We start from the raw sequence: 24,166 nt of genomic DNA on the forward strand, positions 1-24,166 counted from the left end.
AAGCGTCATATAATATTTACGAATATATTTATTAAATTATTTTTAACATGATTTAAGCTATAGTACAATTCTCATGAGGCTTACGATACATTCTCAATATTCGCAACGGCAAGGGATCATTTACGTCCGAAACTTCGAGAGGTCTACGTATTATTACCGGTTGATTTCCATAATTGCTATACTCCATAGTCCTACGACTTGCTCCAAAACTCAAATAGTTCACCTCTTTCTTGTTCTGTTGTTCCTGTAATAAAAAGTAAAGGTAAGCAGCTAGAATTCGTTTATTTAGTATCGAAATAATGTAAGATACGAAATGACTCATCACGCCAAGCTTATGAATTACTTTAAATATAACTAATGCCGTATCCTGATATCTTTTCCGTATATCCTCTTTCGTCAATACAAGATCGTGTTCAGGTGGTTCATATCGTGTAGTCATTTACGATCTTCGAATGTACTGTCTTTGTATATCGTTATTTGTATATCGTATCCATTAACAATACGATTTTAATTCCAGATGTTAATCGTAGAACGATAGATACCCTTTGATTTTTCTTTTGCGAACTGAAAAAAGATTGTTAAAAGATTTTATAAGAAAACTAATCGAAATATTATTAGTTTCGATAGCCATATCTTTTGATTGATGTATCCAGAAGAAAAGGATTAAAGTGAAGAAGAAACGAGCGGAAGAGAGAAGAAAAAGGGTAGAAAGAAGTTAAGAAAGGCACGAGCATAGGATAAAAATATATACGTACAACTTCGCGTTGCCTTTCGCAACGACAGAAACGAGACAAACGACGCTTTTTCTACTATACCGAGGGAAGGATCACGATGCGTGCCTTTGTCTCCATCTTTCTCTCTCTCTCTCTCTCTCTCTCTCTATCTCTGTCGTTATGCGCCTTCAAGAACGCGTGTTCTCGCTTGTCCCTATCTCTTTGAGTGCAAGTGCGCTTTATAATTAGCCGCCATCGTGAAAATGACTCTCGAGAGCGGCAGGAGCGTTCGCTGAAGGTTTTCCCAGTCAAATTGCTGCTCGAATGTGACGGTCGTTTTGATGTCACGACTTAAATTATTCCACTCTAATCGCGGTTCTTCCTCGGCTATCCTTTGGTATGTATTCGCTTGGTTGCGTTACTTTTTGTCGACTTTTTCAAGGAAAAATTGAGAAAAACGACTTTTCTTCCTTTCCTTTTTTTTTTCTTTTTTTCTTTTCTTTTTAGAAATTAAGAGATTAAGAGAGAAGAAGAGACAAAGAGAAAGAGTATAGTTTGCGCGGTAACAATATGTAGAAACATGTCTCGGAAATTAACAACGAATTGCTTTTATTTCGAGATTTTTTATTTTTTCTTTTTTTCTTACCCGTAGAAAGAAGGATCGACTCGAAGAAGACTAGAAGAATAATTACAGGAGAGCGGATCTTTCGTTGTACTACCGATCACCCCTCGCTTTGCTGCGAACAAAATCAGTCACGTTACTTGAGCTTTGGAATCGAGCCAGGAAACATTTTGTATATCCCTTTCGAATTTCCGCTAGACAAACAACATTTCTAGATTTATCAGGAAGACTTTCTTTTCTTTTTATATTTAATTCTTTTTTTTTCTATTTGATAGGTAGAGTATCCTCCCTCCTACCGTCTCCGTAGGAAAGGTGATTTTGTAATCGACAAAAAAGAAATCTTTGAATAGTGAAAAAGAATCCGGAAACAATTCTAATTTCTTTCATTGAATTTGATTTTTTATTATGATTATATTTCGCGAGACTCGTCATTAGGAGTTCGTTCGATCTCATGGAATATTTTTCTACGCGCCGTTACATCCTTTCTAACTGCATTGAAAAAATGAAAAAAGGGTCGCGAAAGGATTCTATACATTTCTTCGAACGAATAGGATTTTCTTATTAATTATATTCTCTCCGTGACTCGTCATTGAGAGTTCGCTCGATCCTATGGAATATTTTTCTACGTGCCAGTGCACCCTTCCTAATTGCATTGCACCAGTCTGTGACATTTATTGGCGTTGATTGACGCGTTGCATCAGTCTTGCTCTACGATTCAAGGTTCGACTTGTGCGCGTGCGCGCGAGCTGCATACACCCGCGTTCATATACAGTGGCCTCAATAAAAACGAGTGGTGTTATTTATCATCGCGATATATGTATAACGTCGTAGCTTTTGGCAATCGGTTTTTGCTTGGTCGTCGTCCTCGTAGACGAATGTAGATAGAAAGAAAACAAACTCTGAACGTGAAAATAATCGGCTGGAATTTACGAGTCAATTTATTCAAAGACGAATTTCCTTAACTTTATTTCGACTTTTTCATTTACGATTTAATGAACTTGTTGACTCGGAAATCTTAAAATTCTATTTCATACGTGTTATATATTTCTTGTAGAAATCGCAATAAAAATGTATGAATATAAAGAAACATATAAAATGTATAAGAATGAATCGTATCACGAGAATATAGTAATTTTAATCACATTAACGTATTGATTACGACTGTCGAAGTTCAAACGTAATAATAATTAATTATACTAAGAATTTTTACATTTTGTCGTTCGTAGAAATTTATCATAAACGGGGACTTAAATCATGTTTGTGGAATCAAACGCGATATCGATAAACTCACGATTCTGCTTTATCTTCGAGAGCAAAGAAGCGATCTACGGACTTCTCTTCCTAGCAGCAGCTTTGTCCGTTTGTTTTCAAGACGATCATTCGACACGTGCGTATTTAACTTATTTGAAACGAGTGAACAGGCCGCCGAACAGATGTCGATCGAAATAAATTAAGTTTTATTTGGTATTCGTTTGATCGCGGTTAACTCGAATTCGTTCCAGGTAATTTCCAATGTCCGTAAAATAAAAGAGGAAGCGAAAAGAAAAAGAAAAAAGAAAAAAAGATCACGCTTAGAAAATTGTACAAAAATATATTATACCTTGTCATTATTTTCTTATATAAAATATACAATTAGTATACATAATATAATAGTGAGCAAAAGGAATCGTGTTAATAGTACATATGTAAAGAGAGAACCAAAGGATGCCCTTAGCAAATTCTACAAAAAAGCATCGCGTCAATTAAAATCGACGTAGTGTAGTTAGTAAGTGTGCATCGTCACGGTGAAAGCGCCAAGTGCTAAGGCGAGACCATGAGCGAGCAAAGCTTCATTCTGATACATACAAACTTATCTATATACGTACATACACATACGCAAATATATACACATATACATGTGCACATACATACTTACGTCTTACGTACGTACGTATGATGTACATACACAACGATCACCAATCGTTCTTATCTCGTAACGTAGTCACATCATTTTCCACCGAAGAGCCGAGCATAAGCGTGACTCTTTCCTAGAAACTGACAGCCCATTTTCTTTTTTACAGATATCGATTGCGTAATCTTCATTGGTGTTTACTCATTTTTCCAGAAGTCTTTACCTTTACCTTCGTCTAACGTCACGCTCGTAAGAAACAAACAAGTAAAAAAAGGAACAAAAGACAAAGATCGACTAAGTAAAATTTGGAACTACGCGAAATTCTAATTGTCAGATTAGTATTTAAAACGTCCTTGCGTATTTAGAAAAGAAATTTTCGTTAGTAACTAAATAAACTCGAGTACGATGATGACGTCCATAACGTACGTCCGTCCTTCGGTCAATGAGAAATTGTACGAGCTTGGCATTATGTATATCTTTATACGATACTTAGAATTTAGCAAGGAACTTTTAAAATGCATCTTGCATTTATCGAATATACCAACAGTTTATCATGTGCGTCAACGTGAAGAAGAACGCGCTTGGATACGTTGGGATTTCATTGTGCGTCGATACTTACTACTTCACGCTTAGATGCGTATGTGTATGTACTTTTCTCTATGTATGTATGTATATACATTATCTACGTATATGTTATACATATACGTATACGTAGGTATCTAAGTGCTTAGCGTGGCGTGCTTAGAAAGTTTAACGAGTACGTGTATGACCGTCGCTCGTTCACGCTGCCAATCGTCCGCGATAACGGAAATAATGCATCGCTGGTGCATCGCTCGTGCAACTTGCAGCCGGTTGACTCTTACTTATCTGTAGTTCTAATGTGTACTCGTAGATCGATCGGCACGAGATCGAGGAATTCGAGAAGCTCTCTGTTACTACTTTGAAATATCCTCTCTCTTTCTCCTTCTCTGCGTTTCTTGTTTTTTCAATGGGAGGAGAGAGGAACCATCGGAACGTCGAGTTCTTCTGGAATTTAAAAAGAAACGATAGATAGCATCTAGATAACGAGAAAGACAAAAATTTTCTTTACTTTTCGATTCTTTTAATACATCTTAACGATTAGATTCGAAATAGTTTTGTTTGTTGTTCTGAGGTTCATTTCTAGGATAGATGTTCGAAACAGCGAAAGTAATTTCGCTCTTCGATCGAGTATTCATTCGGAATGTAAAAAGAGAGAAAATAGGATTTAGAAAATAATTAATTTGTTGGACTTTTTTTTTCTCTTATTTCCTCTTTCTTTTCTCCTTGTATAATTATATTCTAAACGATTTATTGTAAGAACCCTCGTAGACTCTTGAAACGGAGAAATGAATTTGCTTTGATCGAGATCTTCCAAGTAGATATACTAAAAGGGAACGTTTTGATTCGCTCGTAAATTTTTTCTCGTTAATTTTTAAGATTAGTTTTTAAAACAACATGTATCGAATCGTTTTAGGATTATAGGGGAAAGGGTAAAATAATTGATGGGGTAAACACAGATTCTTTTAAAATAATCTCTTATATTTTCTTTTAAATTCGGTAAACCTTCTAACATCTCGTATGAGATCTATGCGTTATTTTCCGCGTTTATGTGTATGTATCTATATAATATATATAATATATATATATATATATACATACATACATTCATACGTACGTACATATACATAATACAATATTTTTAATACAATGATCTTGCGTTACGTTTCAATCTAAGAGAAGGAAAACGTTATCAGTAGCTTTCTTTCTTGCACCAGATCAGACAGACAATAAGATCGTAATTTTCTCTTTCATTCTCTGTTTCTCTCTTTCTTCCTCTCTCACATTCTTCCTCTTCCTCTCGATGAATCACAATGACGGATATGGTCGTTTCGGGCGAATCCCGCCAATGGAAAAGGATACGATCGCGTTCACGAGGACGTGGATAGAAATGTAACTATAAATATATATATATATATATATATATATATATAAACATATATATACACACACATAAACGTTATAAATTTATCGTTGTTTCTTTTCTCTCTTCCTTGCTCATATACACATATATATTCTCAAACGCTTCGCATACTTTCATTTTTCTCTATCTCGTCTTGGATAGTCTCGATTGTTTTATAAAGATAAGGCGATAAGTTTTTGATTATCATATTATAAATCACACATTGAAAAGAGTCGTTCGCTTCTCGCATCGAAAGAATCGAATTTTCTTCTCTCTTTCTCTTTTGTTTACACATTAGAGAAGTCAGGAAAAATCAGGACACTATATGTAAGGGTAGTAAGTAATGAAACGAAGACAGGAAGACGGACTTCGTCGTGGCATGATCGATCGACGTTCTTCGAAATTATCGAGCGAACGTAAATACGTGGAATACGACACGAGACAAAGGAATAGGGGAAACTTTTCCGTCTAATGTACTTTTACTTTATTTCCTCTAACAGAAATAATTTTATATATATATAACATTATAAATATACGTAAATTCCGACAATTTCCTGTAGCAACTTTCGTTCGATTCTTTCTCAAGGCGAGTTAAAAGCGATAAGGCACTGATGATCGAGACACCCTTTTTAAACGATTGATACGTTTTTCACGTTTTATTAAAATAGATTTTGTGTTCATTTTAATTGCGCGTATACATATATACATACACACATTTATATATATATATATATATATATATGTATAGGGAAGAGAGACAAAAAAAAAGAAATAGATACTACTTTCGCTATTATCTCACTCGTTGCTACCGATCGAGCATACAATCGTACGATTTTTTGTGCGTTCAAGACAGGAGCGGAATCCTCGCGACGACGTACGACCCTAAAGAGCGGGGGCTCGCCCACGGAACCTCCGTTTATGCACTTAAAAATATTGCTTATATACGCTTTATGCCTCGTTAATAGACTCTTGTGGGCTGCTCGACACACACTCAGACGCATAAACGCATATATTCGATCTAGAAACACACAAACACACACGCACATATACATATGTAAGAGAGTTAACGGATTTCTTTCTCTGTCTCTCATTCTTTTTAAACTCCTATATCTATTTCGTTCGTTCTATCAGGCAGGCACACGTACCTTTCCGATCGATCTCGTTGAACTTTATATATATATATATTTTTTTTTTATTATGTAAAACGTTATGGCATTATGTAATTCATTATGGCTCACGATTATTCTAAGACTTTATTGTACGTTGCCGCCCTTCGTCGGCACCTATATATTGTTTTTCATCTTTCTTTATACGAGCTAAGGCGAGACTTTTCTATTATTATTATTATTATTATTATTATTATTATTATTATTATTATTATTATTATTATTGCTTTTATTATTATTAATAGCATCGTGTCGCGACGAATAGTCGAACGATATTCTCATGATCCCAAAAATTTTGTTTTATTATTTTTTTTTATTTTAAATTCCATTGACAAGAAAAGAGATATATAACGGAGTCTCGTATATGCATGTATGTACATATCTAGACATTTTTATTAACTCGACCTTTTAAATTGGAGAGAATTATGTACTACAAAAAGAAAAAGGTTATCTCTACTCAGTTACAATATCGCAAAGATATTGATAAACAAGTGCGTTCAGTGATTTGTTTTAAAAAGCCGCGAGTTTTTCAATTGCATCAAAACGTGAGTCATATTTATTACTTTCTTCGGCCGATGACAATAAAGATTTGATCGAAACCATGCAAAGATTAAGAACAAAGAAAACAAAAAAAAAAGAAAAGAAAAGGAAAATATGCTTATCGATTTGATTGTTGGATCGTAGAGACGTCGAGCTATCGATTTCCGTATTGCAAGGACACTTGTAATAGTTGTTAACAAAAAAAGAAGACAAAAAAAAGAGAGAGAGAGAGGAAGAAAAATTAACTTCATAATGTCATTTTAAATAGACTTCCTTACATATGTATATATGTATAACTTAGTGACGTATCTTCTTCTGTATTTCTCTCACTCTTTACCAATTGTCTTTAATGTCGATAATAGTTCTTTTCTAATTATAGTATCGTTCGCTTATTCGCATAGAAAATTTCAAAGAGTTCTCCTTGCTCATCATAATACGGATATAATATATCGTGTAACATAAGCAATTATACACACAAAATATGCATAGTACATTTTCGATCTGATAATACAACTGGAGAGAGGATTTTATATGAAGAATGAGAGAATCTATATGAAGAAATAAATCGAAAATGTAGAATGATATTTTTTCATACGAGGACTCATTTCCGAATACAATATAATATATTATATTTGTACTTCGCATAATTCCGAAAATGAGTGTTAAAGATCTTTTTATGCTTATACACGATCTCGTTTGTATCTACATACATTTAACAGATATCATTTTCTTATCTATCTGCATATTGATTTTCGGATTATTAACATTAGATAGTAAAGGAGAAATGAAAAATGAAATAATGAAATAAATTTGGCTTTTTCTGCCAACAAAAATTTGTTTTTATTAGCGTAAAAATTATTAGGGATGACAATAATTTTGTTATCGTTGTTTACTAATTCATAAAAATATAATTAAGTGAGTACGCGTGCGTACTCGACGAGTCTTCGGCATCGATTTATTCGGAAATGAAGTCTAATGCGAGAAAATGTCACTCGACATTTTCAACTTTCTTTTTTTACGTAAATGTATAAGAGATTTCCTCGTCGTACTATCAAATCGGGAATATTCCGTATAATAATTTATAGTCTCGCCTTATTTCGAAACTACTCCTTTCTTTATCCATAGCGTTTTCAGTTTTACGCGCGATTTCTTATGTGAGGTACATATACGTCGACAAACTTTAATTCTTCCTTAACGATTGACTACTATTTAAGGCACGCGACTTTTACATTTTTTTCTGGGATTTTTTCATTTTTGTTTTTTTTTTTTTATATTATTATATTATATATATATTTACATATGTAAATCATCGTTGCGATTAACTCGTTTTGTCTTTTGCTTTTATAGGTAATTCGCGACGAGATACCTATAGATCAAGTAAAAAAAAAAAAAAAAAAAAGAAAAAGAAAATGACACGAGCGCGCGCGCACGATGAATAAAATTTTTCCTATGTATACATATATATATACGTTTTTTCTTATTTTACAGATTCATAGTATAAAATATATATGTTTATATATCCTCTTCAATCTAATATACATATAACATAGGTACATATAATTTTCTTCGCGCACGTGTGTGTGCATTAAACTTACATATACACACACCCACACACCCGCGCGCGATACAATATACATCGAGAAACGTTTTCTGTGCTCTTCGTTAAATCGATGACTAAATAAGAGAAAAGGAAAAAGAAAAAGAATAAAAAAAAAAAAAGAAAGAAAAAAGAAAAGGAAAGGCACGCAGAGTGATCATTCTCGAACGGAAGCGATGGCTGCTACTGCTGCTGCGACAAATCCTAATTCTCGGCCATTTTCTTCGCACGTCAACCATTCTTTCTATTTTCTTTTTCCTTTTTATTCCTTTCTTCTTTTTGTTTTTTTTTTTTTTTGTAAGTTTTTTCCTTTCACTCTCTCGTACAAAAATATCTTCGCTAAAGCCGAGAATCGTCTCTATCTATCTCTATCTCTCTATCTCTATCTCTCTCTCTGTTTCTCGCACATATTTCCTCTCCAAAATTTCTCCTTATCTTGTAACGATCACGTGGGCAGCTGACATAATTCCATAATTATAGCATGAGTACTCGACCTCTAAACGGCCTAGCTGATAATCACCAGGTTTTAATCTCGGAAAAGTTAGCCGGCGTTGATCGGCGTTGAAAAAGTCGGAGGTGATAGTGGAGGGAAAGAGGAAGATATTAAGAAGAAGAAGAACTCGAAAGACTCGATCCTTACTCTCGACCAATGGCCGATTACATTCTTATCGCGACTACGAGGTGGCCGTCGATCCGCGGAAAAGATAAGAACGTTCGTTCGGTGTCGTCTACGTGTCGTAGATCACGTACGGATCGATCCTTCATCATTTAATGGACCTCTTTCCCTTTTTACCTCGTGTTATTCTTTGATCGAAAAAATATTATAGCCCTATCGAAGATTGAGCTTTCCTCTGTTATATGTGTATTATGGTATATATGTGTCTATAATGACTATTATTACGAAGTCGTTGCACGTCCCATACACCTCTTCTATTCTTCGTAAATAGATAAAATTTATATTGGAAAAATTCGTCAAAGGGAAAAGAAAAGAAAAAAAGAAAAAAAAAATAAACGAAGATAAAGATGCGAACGGTCACAAGGGGCTAGATGTAGTGCGGACTAGCCGGATACCTAACGAACGCGCTCCTAATCGGTTGGAAGTCGGTATACAATGTACTAGGCTGATTCCTCCAAGACAACGGTACTTTAAGATTTAGTTCGAGAGCGTAATCGTGCCCACCTCGGTCCTCGTTCAAATTGCATATACTCTGGCAGTTGTTATTGTCGTGGTTAAGAAGATTCTGAGGCGAGAGATCGCGATAAGCGCTGTTCTCCTTACTAGGTTTACTTATGGGATTGTCTAAGTAAGGCTTGAAGAGTATGGCATCTTTACTGTTGGATGTCGGTGGCGGCGGTTGTGGGGCCGGAGGAGTTGGAACAGTACTCGTAACTGGTTCTACAAGCGACGGAGAGACATCGCGGAATCTTTTCGGCTTGACCAGACAGAGTGGCATCTCTTGCGGTGGTGTTTCGTCTGCATCCAGACGAAGTCGCTTCGGCGAGGAAGAAAACTCGTCGTAGCAGCAGGATAACGTAGCTGTACATCGTCGTCGTTTCGTTGGCGATTCCTCGGTCGACGTTTCGCTTGGAGATGAGTAGCAGTAAGATGATGGTCCGGTTAAAGAGTCCGCGTAGGAGGATCCTCTGGAGGAGCGTAATTCTTGATAACAAGAGGAATTTGATGTATCCACGCAACAGGGATATCCGCAGATCCTCGAGGATTCGAATGTTGGTTCAGGCGATAAATCAGCTATGCGATTGTTATAATAAGAAAAGAGGTGCGTTGGAGAAGATGCCAACTCGCAACAATAGAACTGTTGACTCTGCGGAATTTGCGGCGGTGGAGATCGTTCGATGTACTCAACGTCGACGCGTTCCTCCTCGGCGACAGGCGAAGCGAGGTAGTTGGTAGTTCTTAGATCGACTGGTGTGTCCACGGAAATGATCGTTTGATCTTGGCTCGGGCCGAGTCGTTGTCGAGCATTACCCCTCAACGCAATTTCGCCTCTTAATTCGCTTTCCTGGCCAAGCCACTTTTGTACCTGGCGACGATTTATACCAAACTTCCTCGCAGTGGCACGTTGATTTCCCGCTACCCCAATGTCCCGATGGAAAGCATCGAGTACGTCGAGTTTGAAGCGCAAAGAGAAAGATCTCCTGCGGCCCAGATCGTTCGAGGAAGTTCTGGCCTCGTTCGAAGGGCAACATTCGACGAGACTGTCCATCTCACTATCCGAGCAACTTCCGCTGCTGGATCTTGCCGAGCTACTTCCAGGCTCAGAATAGGTTCCCTCTTGATCGTCCTCGGGGCTTCTGGAGTCAACGTGAAATGAACTACGCCGAGCGGGATGAGAATCCACGCAGGAGGATACGCCATCTTCGCGGATCTCTTCCTCCTCGTTCAATCTTGATTCTTCTTCCTCTTCGTCTATCTCTTCCTTTTTGATCCTTACGCCGCAGAAGAATCTTCTTCGTCTCTCCTCTTCGTCCTTTTCTTCTTCGAGAACAGCCGATACATTTCTTCCAATTGGATCGGAACACTTGTCCGAATTCAAAGATTCTCGAGCACTAAAGAGAACGGCAGACGTGGAATTTCCAGCGCAGCAATCGTTAACATCTCCTCGCGTAACCTGTTGAGGAGAGAGAGGTAGACTTCGCGTGCACGTCGCCACGGAGTCTGGACTAGCTCGTTCTGTCTTTATCATTGACGGCGTTAACGCTCTGCCGTAAGCATTTCCGTCCATCGAGGATGAGTCGGCGTTACCAAGAGTAGTAGTAGTAGTAGTAGTAGTAGTAATCGTTAACGCACCGACCTCGATCGGTGGGTATGGGAGATCTCGACGAGACGGTCGGAAACACGTCGTCAACGTTTCGTATATCTTCGTCTCGCTATCGACATCGTAATGAGTACTTTCAAGATCGCGCTTACGTTGTTCCTCGGCGTTATTCCAATCATAATAGCTCCTTTCACGTTCGATCAAAGCGGAAACTTGCTGCATTGCTCCGTTCTCGATTTCAACGTGATATCGTGGATGTTGATGTTGATCACGTGGAACGTACCCACCGACGATTGTCATCGTCGTCGTGTTCGTCGTAGCTGGCAAAACGATTTCAGAGTTTGGATGCGCGTACCGCGGTGACGAGGGCGAATCTCGAGTCAGAGAAGAACGTGGCGGAAGAGGAGGTGGGGCGGGCCGGACGGCCGACTCGTCGCCGTGCAGTCTGGCGAGACCGAGGTTCAAGGCCGGCGCCGGCACCGCTGGAGTCACGCCGGGCATCGTAACCCCTTCCGACGTCGACAACGTCACCTCGTGCTTCGAGATCACTGTTGTCGTCGAAGTTGGCGATGCCGATGACGACGCCGACGACGACGACGATGACGACGATAATGATGATGACGACGACGACGACGATGATAACGATGACAACGGTGACGACGATGAGGAAGAAGAGGAGGATAACGACGGTGACGACGTCGAAACTATCGAGTTCGAATTACTTGTTTCGGCGCAACTGTTCCTCAGATTGTCCTCGCACTGCAGCCACTTTTGTATCTGTCGACGATGTATTCCATACTTTCTAGCTGTCGCACGTTGATTACCACGACAATCGATGTCATTTCTATAAGAATCGAGGACCTTGAGCTTGAAGGACGGCGCGAATATGCGCCTGCTGCCCATCGCGCTTACAGACTTCCGTACGTTCTGTTGCGGCGATTGCTGTGATTGCTGTTGCTGTTGCTGTTGCTGTTGCTGCTGCTGATGATGAAGTGATCGCTGATGTTTGCGATGCACCATATTCACTGTAGTTCCTTCTGGAAGTAACTCACTAGTGCCACGAGCCATGACGCGAGACAAGCACGTAACGGACAACTATCTCGCACGTCGTTCACGACGAGTCGACGGCGTGTCGACGAATAATCACACGTTTCTTTTTTAACACAACGATAAGACGTGGTACGTTCACGAGGGTGAAACACTACAGGCACTATCAACGACGGTAACAAAAACGACAACGATGACGACGATGCACGGGGGTACCTCGACGCGTAACATCGCACGAAGTGGTCTGACCGCACGGAGTACGGAGTTCCTTTTAGGTCTTGGTAGATGCCGTAACTAATTTTCATCCCCTCTCACACGTCCGAGAACCGTAGCCGCTTCCCACCGAAACGCTCTTTTCCCCTTCCCTTTGATCTCCCTCTAACCATCTCTCTCTTTCTCACTTCGACGGTATCCCCACCGCTGTTGGTCAGAATGCGACACCGGCGCTCTCTCCGTTTCGCTTTGTCTCTCCTCCTCTCTTCGCCTCTTCTCTTAGCTGTACCCCCTCTCTTCGTCTGGAGCTTAACTCGGTTCTTCTCGAACGAGCGCGGCCGGCTGGCTGGTCCACCGACAACGTCCACCGTCCGTTCTTCTTTCTCTTCTCTGTGCATCGTAGTTGTATGTGTGCTACCGATCCTCTTTCTCTCTCTCTCTCTCCCTCTTACATATACGTACACACATCCTACTCATACATAAACACTATCCGCCTGCCTGTCTCTCTCTCTCTCTCTCTCATTCCCTCCCTCCCTCCCTCACCCCTTCTTTCTCTTTCTCGCTCTCCGGACCAGCAGGAGCGTAGGCGCCCCACCCGCCGCCCCCTCCACCGTCTCGGCCGTTCGCACCTCGCTCAGTAAAGCTCCGCCATATTGCAGGCCCGCTTCCGTCGATGACGCGCGCGGGAAACGTCACAGCGGCGTGACGACGCTTACCCGGCGCCATGTTGTCTGCCGCACTCTCGTCCAGCCGTCCGCCGTCCGCCGCCGCCACCGTCACCGTCACCGTCGTCGCCCTCCCGGTGCACGGCAGCCAGCGCGGAGCCTTCATTTTTGCGGGCCTTTCTCTCCTTTCAACCTCCGTCCTTCTACAAGCGAACTACCAGTTTACGTTTTCATACGTTTCACGCTCTGATCTCTCTCTCTCTCTCTTCCCCTGTTCTTCTCTTTTTCTTCTGTCTCCATCTTTCAGTCTTTTTTCGTTTACCACACTACATGAATTTTCGCTCTCCTTCAGAGACGGACCAAAGGGAACCGTTTCAAGGAACGATGCGTTTTGGATAAAATTAGCGCATTTGCATCGCCGTATGTATATTCTTCCCGTTTCTAAGTCAACCATCTATCCTGGGATTGGATTCGCAAGAAAACCTAATAAGATTATTGAGTCTCTTTGGAGTCGTGAGAATAAGAGATGCATCTAGGCAAACGCAAATTCGTTCTTTCGTTTCTTAGTTGGATGATATAACGATGATGCAGAGGTATCGTGACAAGAAGAATCGAAAGAAAATAGTATACGTGCATTGGATAGAAAAGGTTCGGATTGATTCTTCTTCACGTACCGTACTTCCTCTTTTTTCTTTCTTTAAGTTCAACTTCCGTCGCGAGATCTACGGACGATGGATATTGGGAAAATGGTAATAAAGAACATGCATCGATCTCAGCGCTACGAGAGTGGAATGGGAAAGCTTTGCTTTACGTACATAAAAGAGGTGGTGGTAAAGAGGAGTGGAAGAGAAGTGTCAGTGAAGAGAGGTAATGGTCAAAGAGAAGTAAGGGGATTTTGCCTTCCAGGAAAATGCCCATGACCGTCTAGGCTTACCGAGCAATGGTAGAGTCATTAGGGTAAAAGTTGTCCCTATTATTAAGTTGGTAGGTCAATGGAATCCGTATTGTCCTTTTATTGGTGTTACCATCATCTTTTCGTCTTACCGTTAGGTTTGCCAATTTTATGATGGCACGAAAGAAGAGTTTCTTTCGTTGTTTCATTCTCTTTACAATAGAGAGGTAACCTTTCGTCGGTGGAAATTGCGGGACTTCTTGGAAATCAGGATATCAGAGGGAAAGAGAGAGAAAGAGAGAGAACACGAAATGCTCGCATGAAACACGGATTTCTCGGCGTATGCGCCGCGAAATGAGATCATGTTGTTTTTGTGGCATGGAGTCGACGGTTAATACGTTTAGCTACGCGTCCGCGCGGTTGCCATGCTTCTCTACGTCTTGCGCGTAGGCCAACTCGCGAGGCGATGACGCAAGCTGCGCGTTGGCACGTATACATACTTCTTCGACGAAAGAGAGAAGCGACAAGAGGACACGACGGACGAACGAACGAACGAACGAACGAACGAGCTAGCTAGCGATCGACGTGACTTGGAAAGAACCGAGAGAAGAGAGAGGGAGGTAGAGCTAGAGGTAGAGGTAGAGGTAGAGGTAGAGGTAGGTAGGTAGGTAGGTAGGTAGGTAGGTAGGTAGGTAGATAGGTAGGTAGGTAGATAGATAGATAGATAGATAGATAGATGGATAGATAGAGGAGAGAGAGAGAGAAAGGTAGACAGAGATAGAGAAAGAGAGAAACAAAAGAGATAAAGAAAAGGGACGGGTGTCGTAAATTTCCACGATTCGCGTCACCAGCTTTTGAGTATAGAATTGTCGGTATCCTCTAGGTAATTCCCAACAGAAAAGTAGCCTTGCCGTCTTCCAAGAATTCGACGGTTGGATCGGAGTCAGGCTTTCCGAAGGCTTCCGGCGCCGATCGACGGCCACGACGAGAGGAACACACCTGCTTCGTCGTTCGATCCGACCTTCGTACCGCAACGACTCATCGTTTTGGTATTCGGCGATCGGATTCTCGAGTGATGATTACGATCTTTTCACGCGCCACGGAGAATTTCATCATCATTTCGGATAATCGGATAGATATCGCGGAAAAGAATGCTTTCTTATTTTTGCTTGATAATTTTTCGTTCTCGTGTAAATCGCAATCTAAATCCTGTTAAATAATAGAGTTGTTGAATGAAAGGAAAGGATAGATAGAGAAAGGAAGGAGATAGAGAGCGAGAGAGAAAGAGTAGATTGATGCGACGGACGTGGCGCAGCAGCAACGGCAGCAACGGCAGCGACAGCAGCAGCAGCAACGGCAGCAGCAGCTAAGTCAGACCGGCAGTCGCCTAGCGCGCCACGACGGCTGGCACGGCTCGTCGAATTTGTCCTTGGGATCGAGAAGGTAGGCACAGCCCAAGGAAAGAGATGTGGCAACGTGGCAGGCAGCAGGCAGAGCTCCCCCTCCTTTGTCCGTCGTCGGCCGGTCTTGCCAGACAGGGTGTCGCCAGCTCGGTCGGCCCGGTCGGCCGGGTTTACGCGAGGGAGAGAGGAGATCGACGGGTGAAAGGAGGAAAGGGGCAGGGGTACGGGCTGAGGCAGCAGGAGGTGGAGGAGGAGGAGGAGCAGGAGGTGGAGGAGGAGGAGGAGGAGGAGGTGGCGGGGGGAGGGGGGTTCCGGTATGTGTGCTGCTAGTCGCGGGGAGGGCAAAGCGAATCGTGCTCGTAGAACGGAGAAGAGAGTCCGGGGATGGATGAGAAGGAAAGAGAGAGAGAAAAAATACAGAGAGAGAAAGATACGACTCCGCTCTCTGCGTATCGTAGGATCGGTCGTGGACCTACATTCACGCGGGTAGCCATGTTTGAAAACTCGCGTCCCGCTGGAATGTGCCTAAGGGGGCCCCTTCCCCTCTCTCCTTTTCCTTCCTTCGCCATTCTACGGCTCCGTCGACGATCTTCCGATGCCTTTTGCTTTCCCCTCCATACAAGAGTTGGCGCCCCAAATGGTCGCGTAACCAGAGACGCGCCTCTGGCCTGCCCTGGTCGCGCCAGACTTCTCGGCGCCCAAATGATGTACGCCGACCATTCCCTCTCTCTCTCTCTCTCTTTTTCTTTCTTCCTCCTACTCGTTCTATTCGTCTCGTTCCCATTGCTTTCCTTTTTCTTTCAGTATATGTACGATACCTATAAACCTTCCAATGAAGTCCAAAGAACCGAACGCACATTGTTTAACTTTTTGGCACCTCCAATGCAGGAATCTTCTTTTATGGTACCAAAGTCGAAGTCCTTTGAAAGAGAACAGAGAACACGTTGGTGTTTCGGCTGTCCCGTAACACATTGTACGGGAAAGGACAGGGTACATAGTCAAGGTTCGTAAAAGTTGTTGAGGAGAGGAGACCGATTGGTCGCCAGAAAGAGACGAACGCTTTGTTAACATAAGAGAGGTCGACGGCAACGAATTGAATTTCGTCTGATCGTAGTTCTTTCTGGATTTTACGAGCTTATTTAGTCAGCCCTCCGCTTTTGCATTCTTGTTTTCAGTTGAAATGAATTTTCTAACGTATCTTCCCAAGTCTCGAACTTCGCGTTGTTCTTTGTGCCGGACTTTGAAAAGACTCCGCTATCAGCTTATACGAGACTTCTTATCTCAAGTTTCCTTTGAAAAAAAATCACTGCTCGAGAAACGATGAGTCTGTCCTTCGTAACCGCACGTACGTACGTAATGTACGTATGTCGTTCGGTAGATTACATCAGTAGCTTGTTAGCTCGATAACTAGTTAATAAAACTAATAAGAATAATAATAATCCATTCGTTCAATGAAGAGAAAGAGAGAAAGAGAGAGAGTCAATGTTCTCGTTAACGACATGGTAGATCGTTCGAATGTTCTCCTTAAATGTTTCCATTTACTTATCCAATAATTAGATATGATAGTTGCGAAAGGAGATAATACGCATCTTACGCGTATTTTCTTTCCGATAGGGTGAAAAGTGAGTTTTCGCTGGCTGCTCTTTCAAATCGCGAACTCGAGTTTATACTTTAGTTTATTTATGTGCACGCCGCCGACTGGGAGAGCGCCACACGTGCAACCACGTACACATATGCGTCTTGTATTCGTTGTATTGGTTCGTTTATCGGTGTGCGCGTTTACGACTTCGTGCGTAGTAGTGCGTATTTCCCCACACATTCATGAATCAAATAAGTATGTGCGCGTATGGTGTCGAACCTAATCGCGCTTATACCCAGGGACGCATCGGCCATATTACATTCTCACGAAAATTTATATACCATGATATAACAAGCTCATAGTATATAGCTTCGATAAAGAGAATTTCTTCGTTTTATGTAGAAAGAATGTAATAGGGGAAAAAAAAAAAGAGAAAAAAAAACTTAAGAGAGTTTGCAAATCACAATGGACGCGAAGAAAGAGAAATGTCCACGTGACGTACATAGCTGGCAGTTCTACGGTGCTCTGATGACTTTCTCTGAAAAGAAACTAACCTATGTTCGTATGCAAATAAGAAAAGAACGTGTTACGAGGCTCTATATCGATCGATAACCATTAGTTTGGCCGTGAAATTCAAATACAATTTTTATTTTGTACGTATCAGTAATATTATTTATAGGCATAATAAAACTTTCATAAGGTCAGTTAAGATCGAACTAACTTCTCTATCGTGTCGACTTGCTTTCTCTTTTAAGATCTCGTCTCGTAACGAGTAGCACAAGAAAGAGACGAAGAATGCAAAGTACATTTAGAATTCGTTTAGATAGGGAGAGAGGGAGAGAGAAAGAGAAAGAAAGAGGAAGAGAGAGAAAGAAAAAGAGAGAACGTCATATAGTCTACCGTCCAACATTCCTATATTACCGATACGTAATTTCGTAGAGAGCCTTGATGCGTCCCTGATCGGGTGGTTCGCGTAGGTTAAGCGTCACACTTGGCCGCACCGCTCGTTTGCCTACGTACGAACACAGAAATACACCTTCTCCGTGGGCGGTCGCACGATGGCGCCTACTCGCGCATACCTGAACACACCGAGCGAGTGAGAGAAACAGAGTAAAAGAGTGAGAGTGAGAGAGAGAGAGAGAGAGAGAGAGAGAGAGAGAGAGAGAGAGAGAGAGAGAGAGAGAAAGAGAGAGAGAGAAAAAGAGAGCTTAAGAAACCTCTCCGTTAAGAGAACGTTTCTCTCCTTTTATTACTCACGCACGATCTCGTACGTGTGTTCGGCTCTTCTTCTCCTCTTTCATCTTCTTCCGCGATAACACGTGGAAGACCAGTGGAAATAATATAATGATAATGATAATGATAATGATAATAATAATAATAATAGTAATAATAAAAATAATAATAATATAATACTAATACTATTAATAATAATAAAATAATAATACTAATAATAATAAACGTCTTATCATGGTGAAATACAGCTTTACGAACAGTGTGCGCGCGACTACGCCTACGTTCGATTCTCCCTCCTCTCTCCCCCCCCCTCTCTCTCACTCTTTCTTTTTCTCTCTTTCTCTCTTTCTATCTCTATCATTCTTTTTCTACATTTCATGCATATACAAGCTAACCTTTTATCTTATCATTGGCGAAGGCGTATCGAGGCTGACCGCCATGCGTTTTGCGAACGTTTTCGATGAGGATGCGAAGACTTCGTATCCCGGACCTTTCATCTCTTCCCTCGATTTCTTCCGAATACGAACGGAGAATTCCACGATACGGAAAGACAACACACGTTAGAGAAACGACGTTCTGTCTCTACGAACGAAGCAGCGTTCCTCCCTTTTGTTTTATTTTCTAACAAAATGTCGACGTTAACGTTAGTGTGGCGCGCGCTTCGATTTTACCGACGTTACCGACCGGCCGATAAAAATGAACGTACGTATCCTATACACGTATAAGTTACTCTCGTTCTCCCTGTTTTATCCATAGATATAAAACCTCTAAAAGGATCATCTTACATATATACGTATTTGAATTCGATCGTCACGTAATAATCTCTTCTATTCTCGTTAATTAATCTGGCGCAGAGGTTTAACGAGGTTATCAATGAGGTCATCAACTTCGTCCACACGTCGATACTTTAATCGGACTTTCTTCGAAGGAAAAGGAACGATAATACGTATTGAACTTTATTTATTTATTTATTTATTTTTTTTTATCGAATTTACATACCATAAATTACGATGTTTTTTTTGATTCTCCGTACAAGCAAAATCATCATTTTGAATGTAACAGACATGATTTACATATATATTATAACGAGATAATAACGGAATATCATTAAAATGATGCATTTCTTCCGTTAATATTGCAAAATATTTTCGTATCGACGATCGAATACTTACGTATGTATTTAAATACGCACATACGTACATTCATACTTATATACTTACATATATCTTTGAAATAATCTCGGCATTTGCCATGACTCCGAGCGCTGTCAAGCTCATTAACCTCGTTATCCGATTGATCTCAAAGTTTGCTCTGTCGTTATTATAACGCGATTTATGTCTGATTTAAGATTTATCCTGCTGTATCGAATTGGATTAATGCCGAGCGAATGAAGAAATTGAATTTAATTGAATATTCCTATCGAGTATATCACTCGGTGATTATATACGAAAAAAAAAGATAAAAAGAAATAAAAAAATATCGTACGCTTAGGTAAGCGAGGGAAATATCGTTATTATTTTTATAATCGCTAGTACGATCAATTTTTTGTTTTTTTGCTTTCGTGGATCAATAAGATCTATACACACTTAAGTGGGATATATGTATAAGATAGCATGGAATTTGATTTCATTTCCATTTCATACGTCAACGGTGTTATTTTTAAAGGACGAAAGAATGTCAAGTGATGTTTTCTTACCGCACGATGTGTCAAGTGATGTTTGCTATTATTGTCGTGTAACGCCAAGCGTTACTTGTCTACGGTAAGCCGCCATATGGCAAACACTAAACTAGCAGGTTCGATCTTTAAGAACTCATCATTGGCTGATCGCCGATTTTATTCTGATATGTGTACACACATATATATATATGTATATGTATATATAGATTGATTATAAATTAAGGGTCAATTGAATATCTCGTGTGTTAGGAGCAATAGAAAAAAAATGTATCAAGAAAAGTTTCATGATTTTATATGATGAATCATGATGAATGGTTCAAAAGATAAATGGTTCAAAGTGGATTACTTATTCGTAATCAAAGTTTTTTCGCAATCTTCTATTCACCGTCAAATGTGTTCATTGAAATAATGTAACATCGTCTTGAGCATCTTTTCTATAAAATTTAAAATAACGGAGATATTTGAGACGATGATTATTGGACCACCTTGTATATATTTATATTTCTCTTTCGTTTCCATATTTTAAATTGGAAGTGTCTTGACTAGTAGAGAACGACTCCTTGACATTTCGAATTTTCGACAAATTTTACCGGCTTTGCATAAGAATGATGAACGAAAAAAAAAAAGAATTTAATTTTATCTTCCTGTTAAATTTTCACATTTCTCACATGAATCTTTTCGAGAAGTAGGTATATTAGCAAGTAATAAGTTTCAATAATTCCAATGTATTTTGTTCTTTTTTTCGTTCCTAATTGGCTCTTAGCAACGAGTAACGTACGAACGTGCGATAAATTATTTTCAGCGAGTATGCACCGAACGATCGAACAGAAACGAAGGATATTTTAAGTAGGTGGAAAAAGTACGGAGGCGAGAAGAGGGAAAGAGAAAGAGAGAGGAGAAAAAAGGTTGCTACCGAACCGGTATTGTTGACGGACTCGCGTGGAAAAAATTCTAGCCGACATTGATCCTCGCTTGTAATTAATAATAAAAAGACATTCATTCTATTTTCGTATTGTGTATACACATATATATATTTATATATTTATATTTATAAATAGAGTACAAATGCATATGATATTGATAGTAATGTGTTTTGTTCTCTGAACGCTTAATACAATAACTTCGTAATATATACATTTTGTATTTGTTTTAGCTCTCGTACGATAGCCCTTTCGTAACTTTTCTTTTCTCATTCATTATCAATCACTTGAATTTGAATCCTTTGTATAAACACTTGATTCGTTCTGCTACACTAACGATAAACAAAACCATAGAAAGAAAAAGAGATATCCGATATCGATTAATAAATAAGAATAATCATTTCGACGATTAGTGTAGCCTTTCTCGTTGACTTTTATAATTCAAATAAATTTAATCTTACGGGCAACGCGTAAAGAACTCGAACTCTAAAGAGTAAGCACCTTAACCGAAAGTCTTGCTGCACTTCAGTCGATTCACAAGCATACGTTAGTAAATCTTTCCTTTTTCAGCGCGATATTTAGATTAAATAATCGCACCGGAAGTATCGAAGAATCATCGACGCTTTGCGAGGAAATATTCTTCGAAATTCGCATGATCGTGAATAGACTGTAGTTCGTTATTAATTGAGATAAACTTTACGTTACGTTGTTAAATCTTATACGATTAATGGAATGCAATTTCCATGCGCACCACCAAAAACTATGAAACTGTACGAAGAGTATTTCTTTCGACTTTGAGAACGCATGTATACGATATTATCGTCGTCCTGTTTGCTAATGCACGAGCGTCAAGAACGAGATCGAGAATATCGATCGCGTATATATGTACCAGTGCTTTCTCTCTTTCTTTCTTTCTTTCTTATTTTTCTCCTATGCTCGCATACTTTGCTTAATCGCTACCTTAATTCTATCTGTATCGTTAGAAACGTTAGTGAAGCGTGAACCTTTAAATATCGCTAGTCTTGATACGGGTTATAAGTCGACACTTGTGGAAAATAATAAAAATTCGATCGTTATTCGTCGTTTATCTCATAAAACTTCTTCGAATTTACGTCGATCGAGATTATCTTCTTGCAACCCGATCAGAAGTAGCCACGAGAGAGAGGGAGAGAGAGAGAGAGAGAGAGAGAGAGAGAGAAAGAGAGAGAAAGAGAGAGAAGTATGAGATAGTTCTGTTTAGAAAATCTTCTTAAATAAGTAGTATACTTATTTCTTTCTTATCGAACCTAATCGCTCATCAATTAAAATCGATAAATACATATGAACGTATACGACACTATGTTTATGCGCGAGCGTGAATGTGAACGTGGAAAGATAGATTCTTAAATTAGTGTACTTGAGTAACACATCAACAGGATCGAAAGTCGTTAATACGTTGCACAATGTTCCGTCTTGTGACTCTCCCGTGCGAGCAAAATGGTGGTCGATACGTTGAACGTTACTTCGAAATTATTCTATAATTAGTGTCACTGAATATTATTGATGAAAGAGGTCGGCGCGTGTTAGTACTACGATCTCGTGACATTTTGTATGGATCTCCTACATGTCGTTTGCGAGTCTCAAAATCGTTTGTGAAACAATGATATGTAGATTCATTTTAAGGTAGAGCGATTAGGTTCGACGATTCCTCCTTTTTCTTCTTTTTTTTTCCACTTTTTTTCATTTTTTTCTTTTTTTTTTGTTGTCTCGTTTGACAAATATCGTTGATTTTGCATCAATGATATTTCTCACGTGTGCGACATATTCGTATTAGTGTATGATATTAATGTCGCAGGTAAAGTGTACTTGTGTGTTGTGTATATGTGTATATCGTATAAAAACACTTCCTCTACTCGTCTTTTGTTCTATTCGTTTTTGCAGGAACGAAACGAGTTTTTCAAGGCATCATCTTCCGCGGTGATAACCATTTCTTCATGTAGTAGCAAAAGATCGTGGAGATGTAGATAAGAACCAGAAGAGCACACGTGACTCCCAATGCAAGTACCGACGTCTTTGTCGGGCATGGTTCTACGATGGTTACGGTTTTGTCTTTACAAAAAGGAAAAGGAAGAATGAAAAATGGTTTCAGTGAACATTAATCCGACGTACAAATAGATTGTAAATCTTTCTTATGGCTTTTACCTGCTTCATTGAAGTCTATGCTGGCATCGCTTTTAAGGAAGTCCGATTGTTTTTCATCACCGAAATCCAAGACTAAGATCTCCTGAGAAAGAGTCATATCCTCAGCTTTCTCTTCGGTAGTATTCATGACATTCCTTCGACGTCTTTTGCCCCACGATTCAACGGATTCACGTCCCCACTCGCAAACAGCCTGTCAACGAGCAACACGAAACGCTGTTAAACTTTTTCCCCCTTTCGAGTTTCGGCACGCAAGGTATGACAAAAATATCTCTTTATTCTGGAGCTCGAGGAGACGTTAATAAAGTTTTTATTACCGGTTCGCATGGTCCGAGACAGTACTTGACGTTACATTGGAAGATGACACCATAAGATTCCGTGAACCTGAAGGCTTCGTAGACCGATTGAAGGGCGTTACCGTCTGGCGTGAAGCTCGGGAATATGGAGGGATCCACTGGACATCTAAAATTACATCGTTCCGTGAGATCCCTTTTAGATAGATCAGTTTCGATCGAGCAAAAAATACTAACCCTTCGTCGTCGATTATTTGGAAGGTGCTCTTAGAGTCCTTGGCCATAGCAACGCAGCTGCGAGCAAAGATTCCGTAAGGTGCTGTCATCAAAATAAAAGAAAATTAACGTTTATCATTGCGATAGTATTAACGCAATATTTCAATTGGATTTTTACGGGCTACGATACTTACTGTCTTCAGGTATTTCGATCCTAAACGTCAATTTGTCTCCGATTCTTACGGTTTCCACTTCTCTTGATCTGCTGTCGAGAATACGTATCCTTGGTGGTGGTGCCTCGGGCGCACTAGTGATGCTAATCATTTCCGGATCTCTGATTGGCATCATCCCGAAAGTGATGTTCTTCGATGACATATCGTAAGTACACTTCACCTTGTAGATTTTATCAGCCTTTGTCATGACCACCGAATGATGTTGGAGTACCACTGTGTTCGAGTAGATGCCAGTCTGAAAACCGTCACGCTGCCATGATGAACAGAGAGTTTGAGGAAAATTTTGGGACACGAAATTAAATTTCCGTGAGATTTATTTTTTTTCTTCT

General features: G+C 40.0%; 3 protein-coding genes and 1 long non-coding RNA gene across 7 annotated transcripts in view; 1 reads left to right on the forward strand and 3 right to left on the reverse strand.

Annotated features, from left to right (window-relative positions):
• Positions 1-10: 10 nt before the first annotated feature.
• On the reverse strand, positions 11-18,939 carry LOC122629603. 3 transcript variants are annotated; one of them, XR_006327302.1, is made up of 4 exons: positions 18,715-18,938; positions 4,090-4,252; positions 1,360-1,450; positions 516-564 (listed from the first exon to the last, which is right to left on the reverse strand). XR_006327302.1 is itself a non-coding variant. In XM_043813182.1 (3 exons), exons 2-3 carry the CDS (start codon positions 437-439, stop codon positions 53-55), a joined length of 288 nt encoding a protein of 95 aa, XP_043669117.1. In that variant the 5' UTR covers positions 440-564; positions 756-1,198; the 3' UTR covers positions 11-52. The 3 variants fall into 3 exon arrangements, 1 of the variants encoding a protein (XP_043669117.1); XM_043813182.1 differs by lacking the exons at positions 1,360-1,450; positions 4,090-4,252; positions 18,715-18,938 and adding exons at positions 11-244; positions 756-1,198 and having other exon boundaries at positions 344-564; XR_006327303.1 differs by lacking the exon at positions 1,360-1,450 and having other exon boundaries at positions 429-564; positions 18,715-18,939.
• Positions 8,787-13,058, reverse strand: LOC122629598. The gene has a single exon (XM_043813175.1). The coding sequence runs from the start codon at positions 12,353-12,355 to the stop codon at positions 9,554-9,556; it is 2,802 nt and encodes a 933-aa protein (XP_043669110.1). The 5' UTR covers positions 12,356-13,058; the 3' UTR covers positions 8,787-9,553.
• Positions 18,890-24,153, forward strand: LOC122629604. Its single transcript, XR_006327304.1, has 5 exons — positions 18,890-19,021; positions 22,838-23,351; positions 23,403-23,704; positions 23,808-23,982; positions 24,065-24,153. It is a non-coding gene; the product is annotated as an uncharacterized LOC122629604 (long non-coding RNA).
• LOC122629599 overlaps positions 22,602-24,166 on the reverse strand; it is a 32,308-nt gene continuing 30,743 nt past the window's right edge. For both annotated transcript variants that reach the window (XM_043813176.1, XM_043813177.1), the window contains 5 exons: positions 23,799-24,087; positions 23,626-23,707; positions 23,413-23,557; positions 23,099-23,288; positions 22,602-23,005 (listed from right to left, as the gene is read on the reverse strand). In XM_043813176.1, the coding sequence (XP_043669111.1) occupies positions 22,854-23,005; positions 23,099-23,288; positions 23,413-23,557; positions 23,626-23,707; positions 23,799-24,087 (858 nt within the window). In that variant the 3' untranslated portion in view covers positions 22,602-22,853. The remainder of the gene's footprint in view (positions 23,006-23,098; positions 23,289-23,412; positions 23,558-23,625; positions 23,708-23,798; positions 24,088-24,166) is intronic.

The sequence above is a fragment of the Vespula pensylvanica genome, chromosome 5 (genome assembly GCF_014466175.1).
Source record: "Vespula pensylvanica isolate Volc-1 chromosome 5, ASM1446617v1, whole genome shotgun sequence".
NCBI classification, from domain to species: domain Eukaryota; kingdom Metazoa; phylum Arthropoda; class Insecta; order Hymenoptera; family Vespidae; genus Vespula; species Vespula pensylvanica.

Coding starts and splice junctions, on each gene's coding strand:
- LOC122629598 (XM_043813175.1), bottom strand. CDS start 12,355: ATGGCTCGTGGCACTAGTGAGTTACTTCCAGAAGGAACTACAGTGAAT.
- LOC122629603 (XM_043813182.1), bottom strand. CDS start 439: ATGACTACACGATATGAACCACCTGAACACGATCTTGTATTGACGAAA. Junction 245..343: donor CGGCATTAGTTATATTTAAA/GTAATTCATAAG, acceptor TTTTTATTACAG/GAACAACAGAACAAGAAAGA.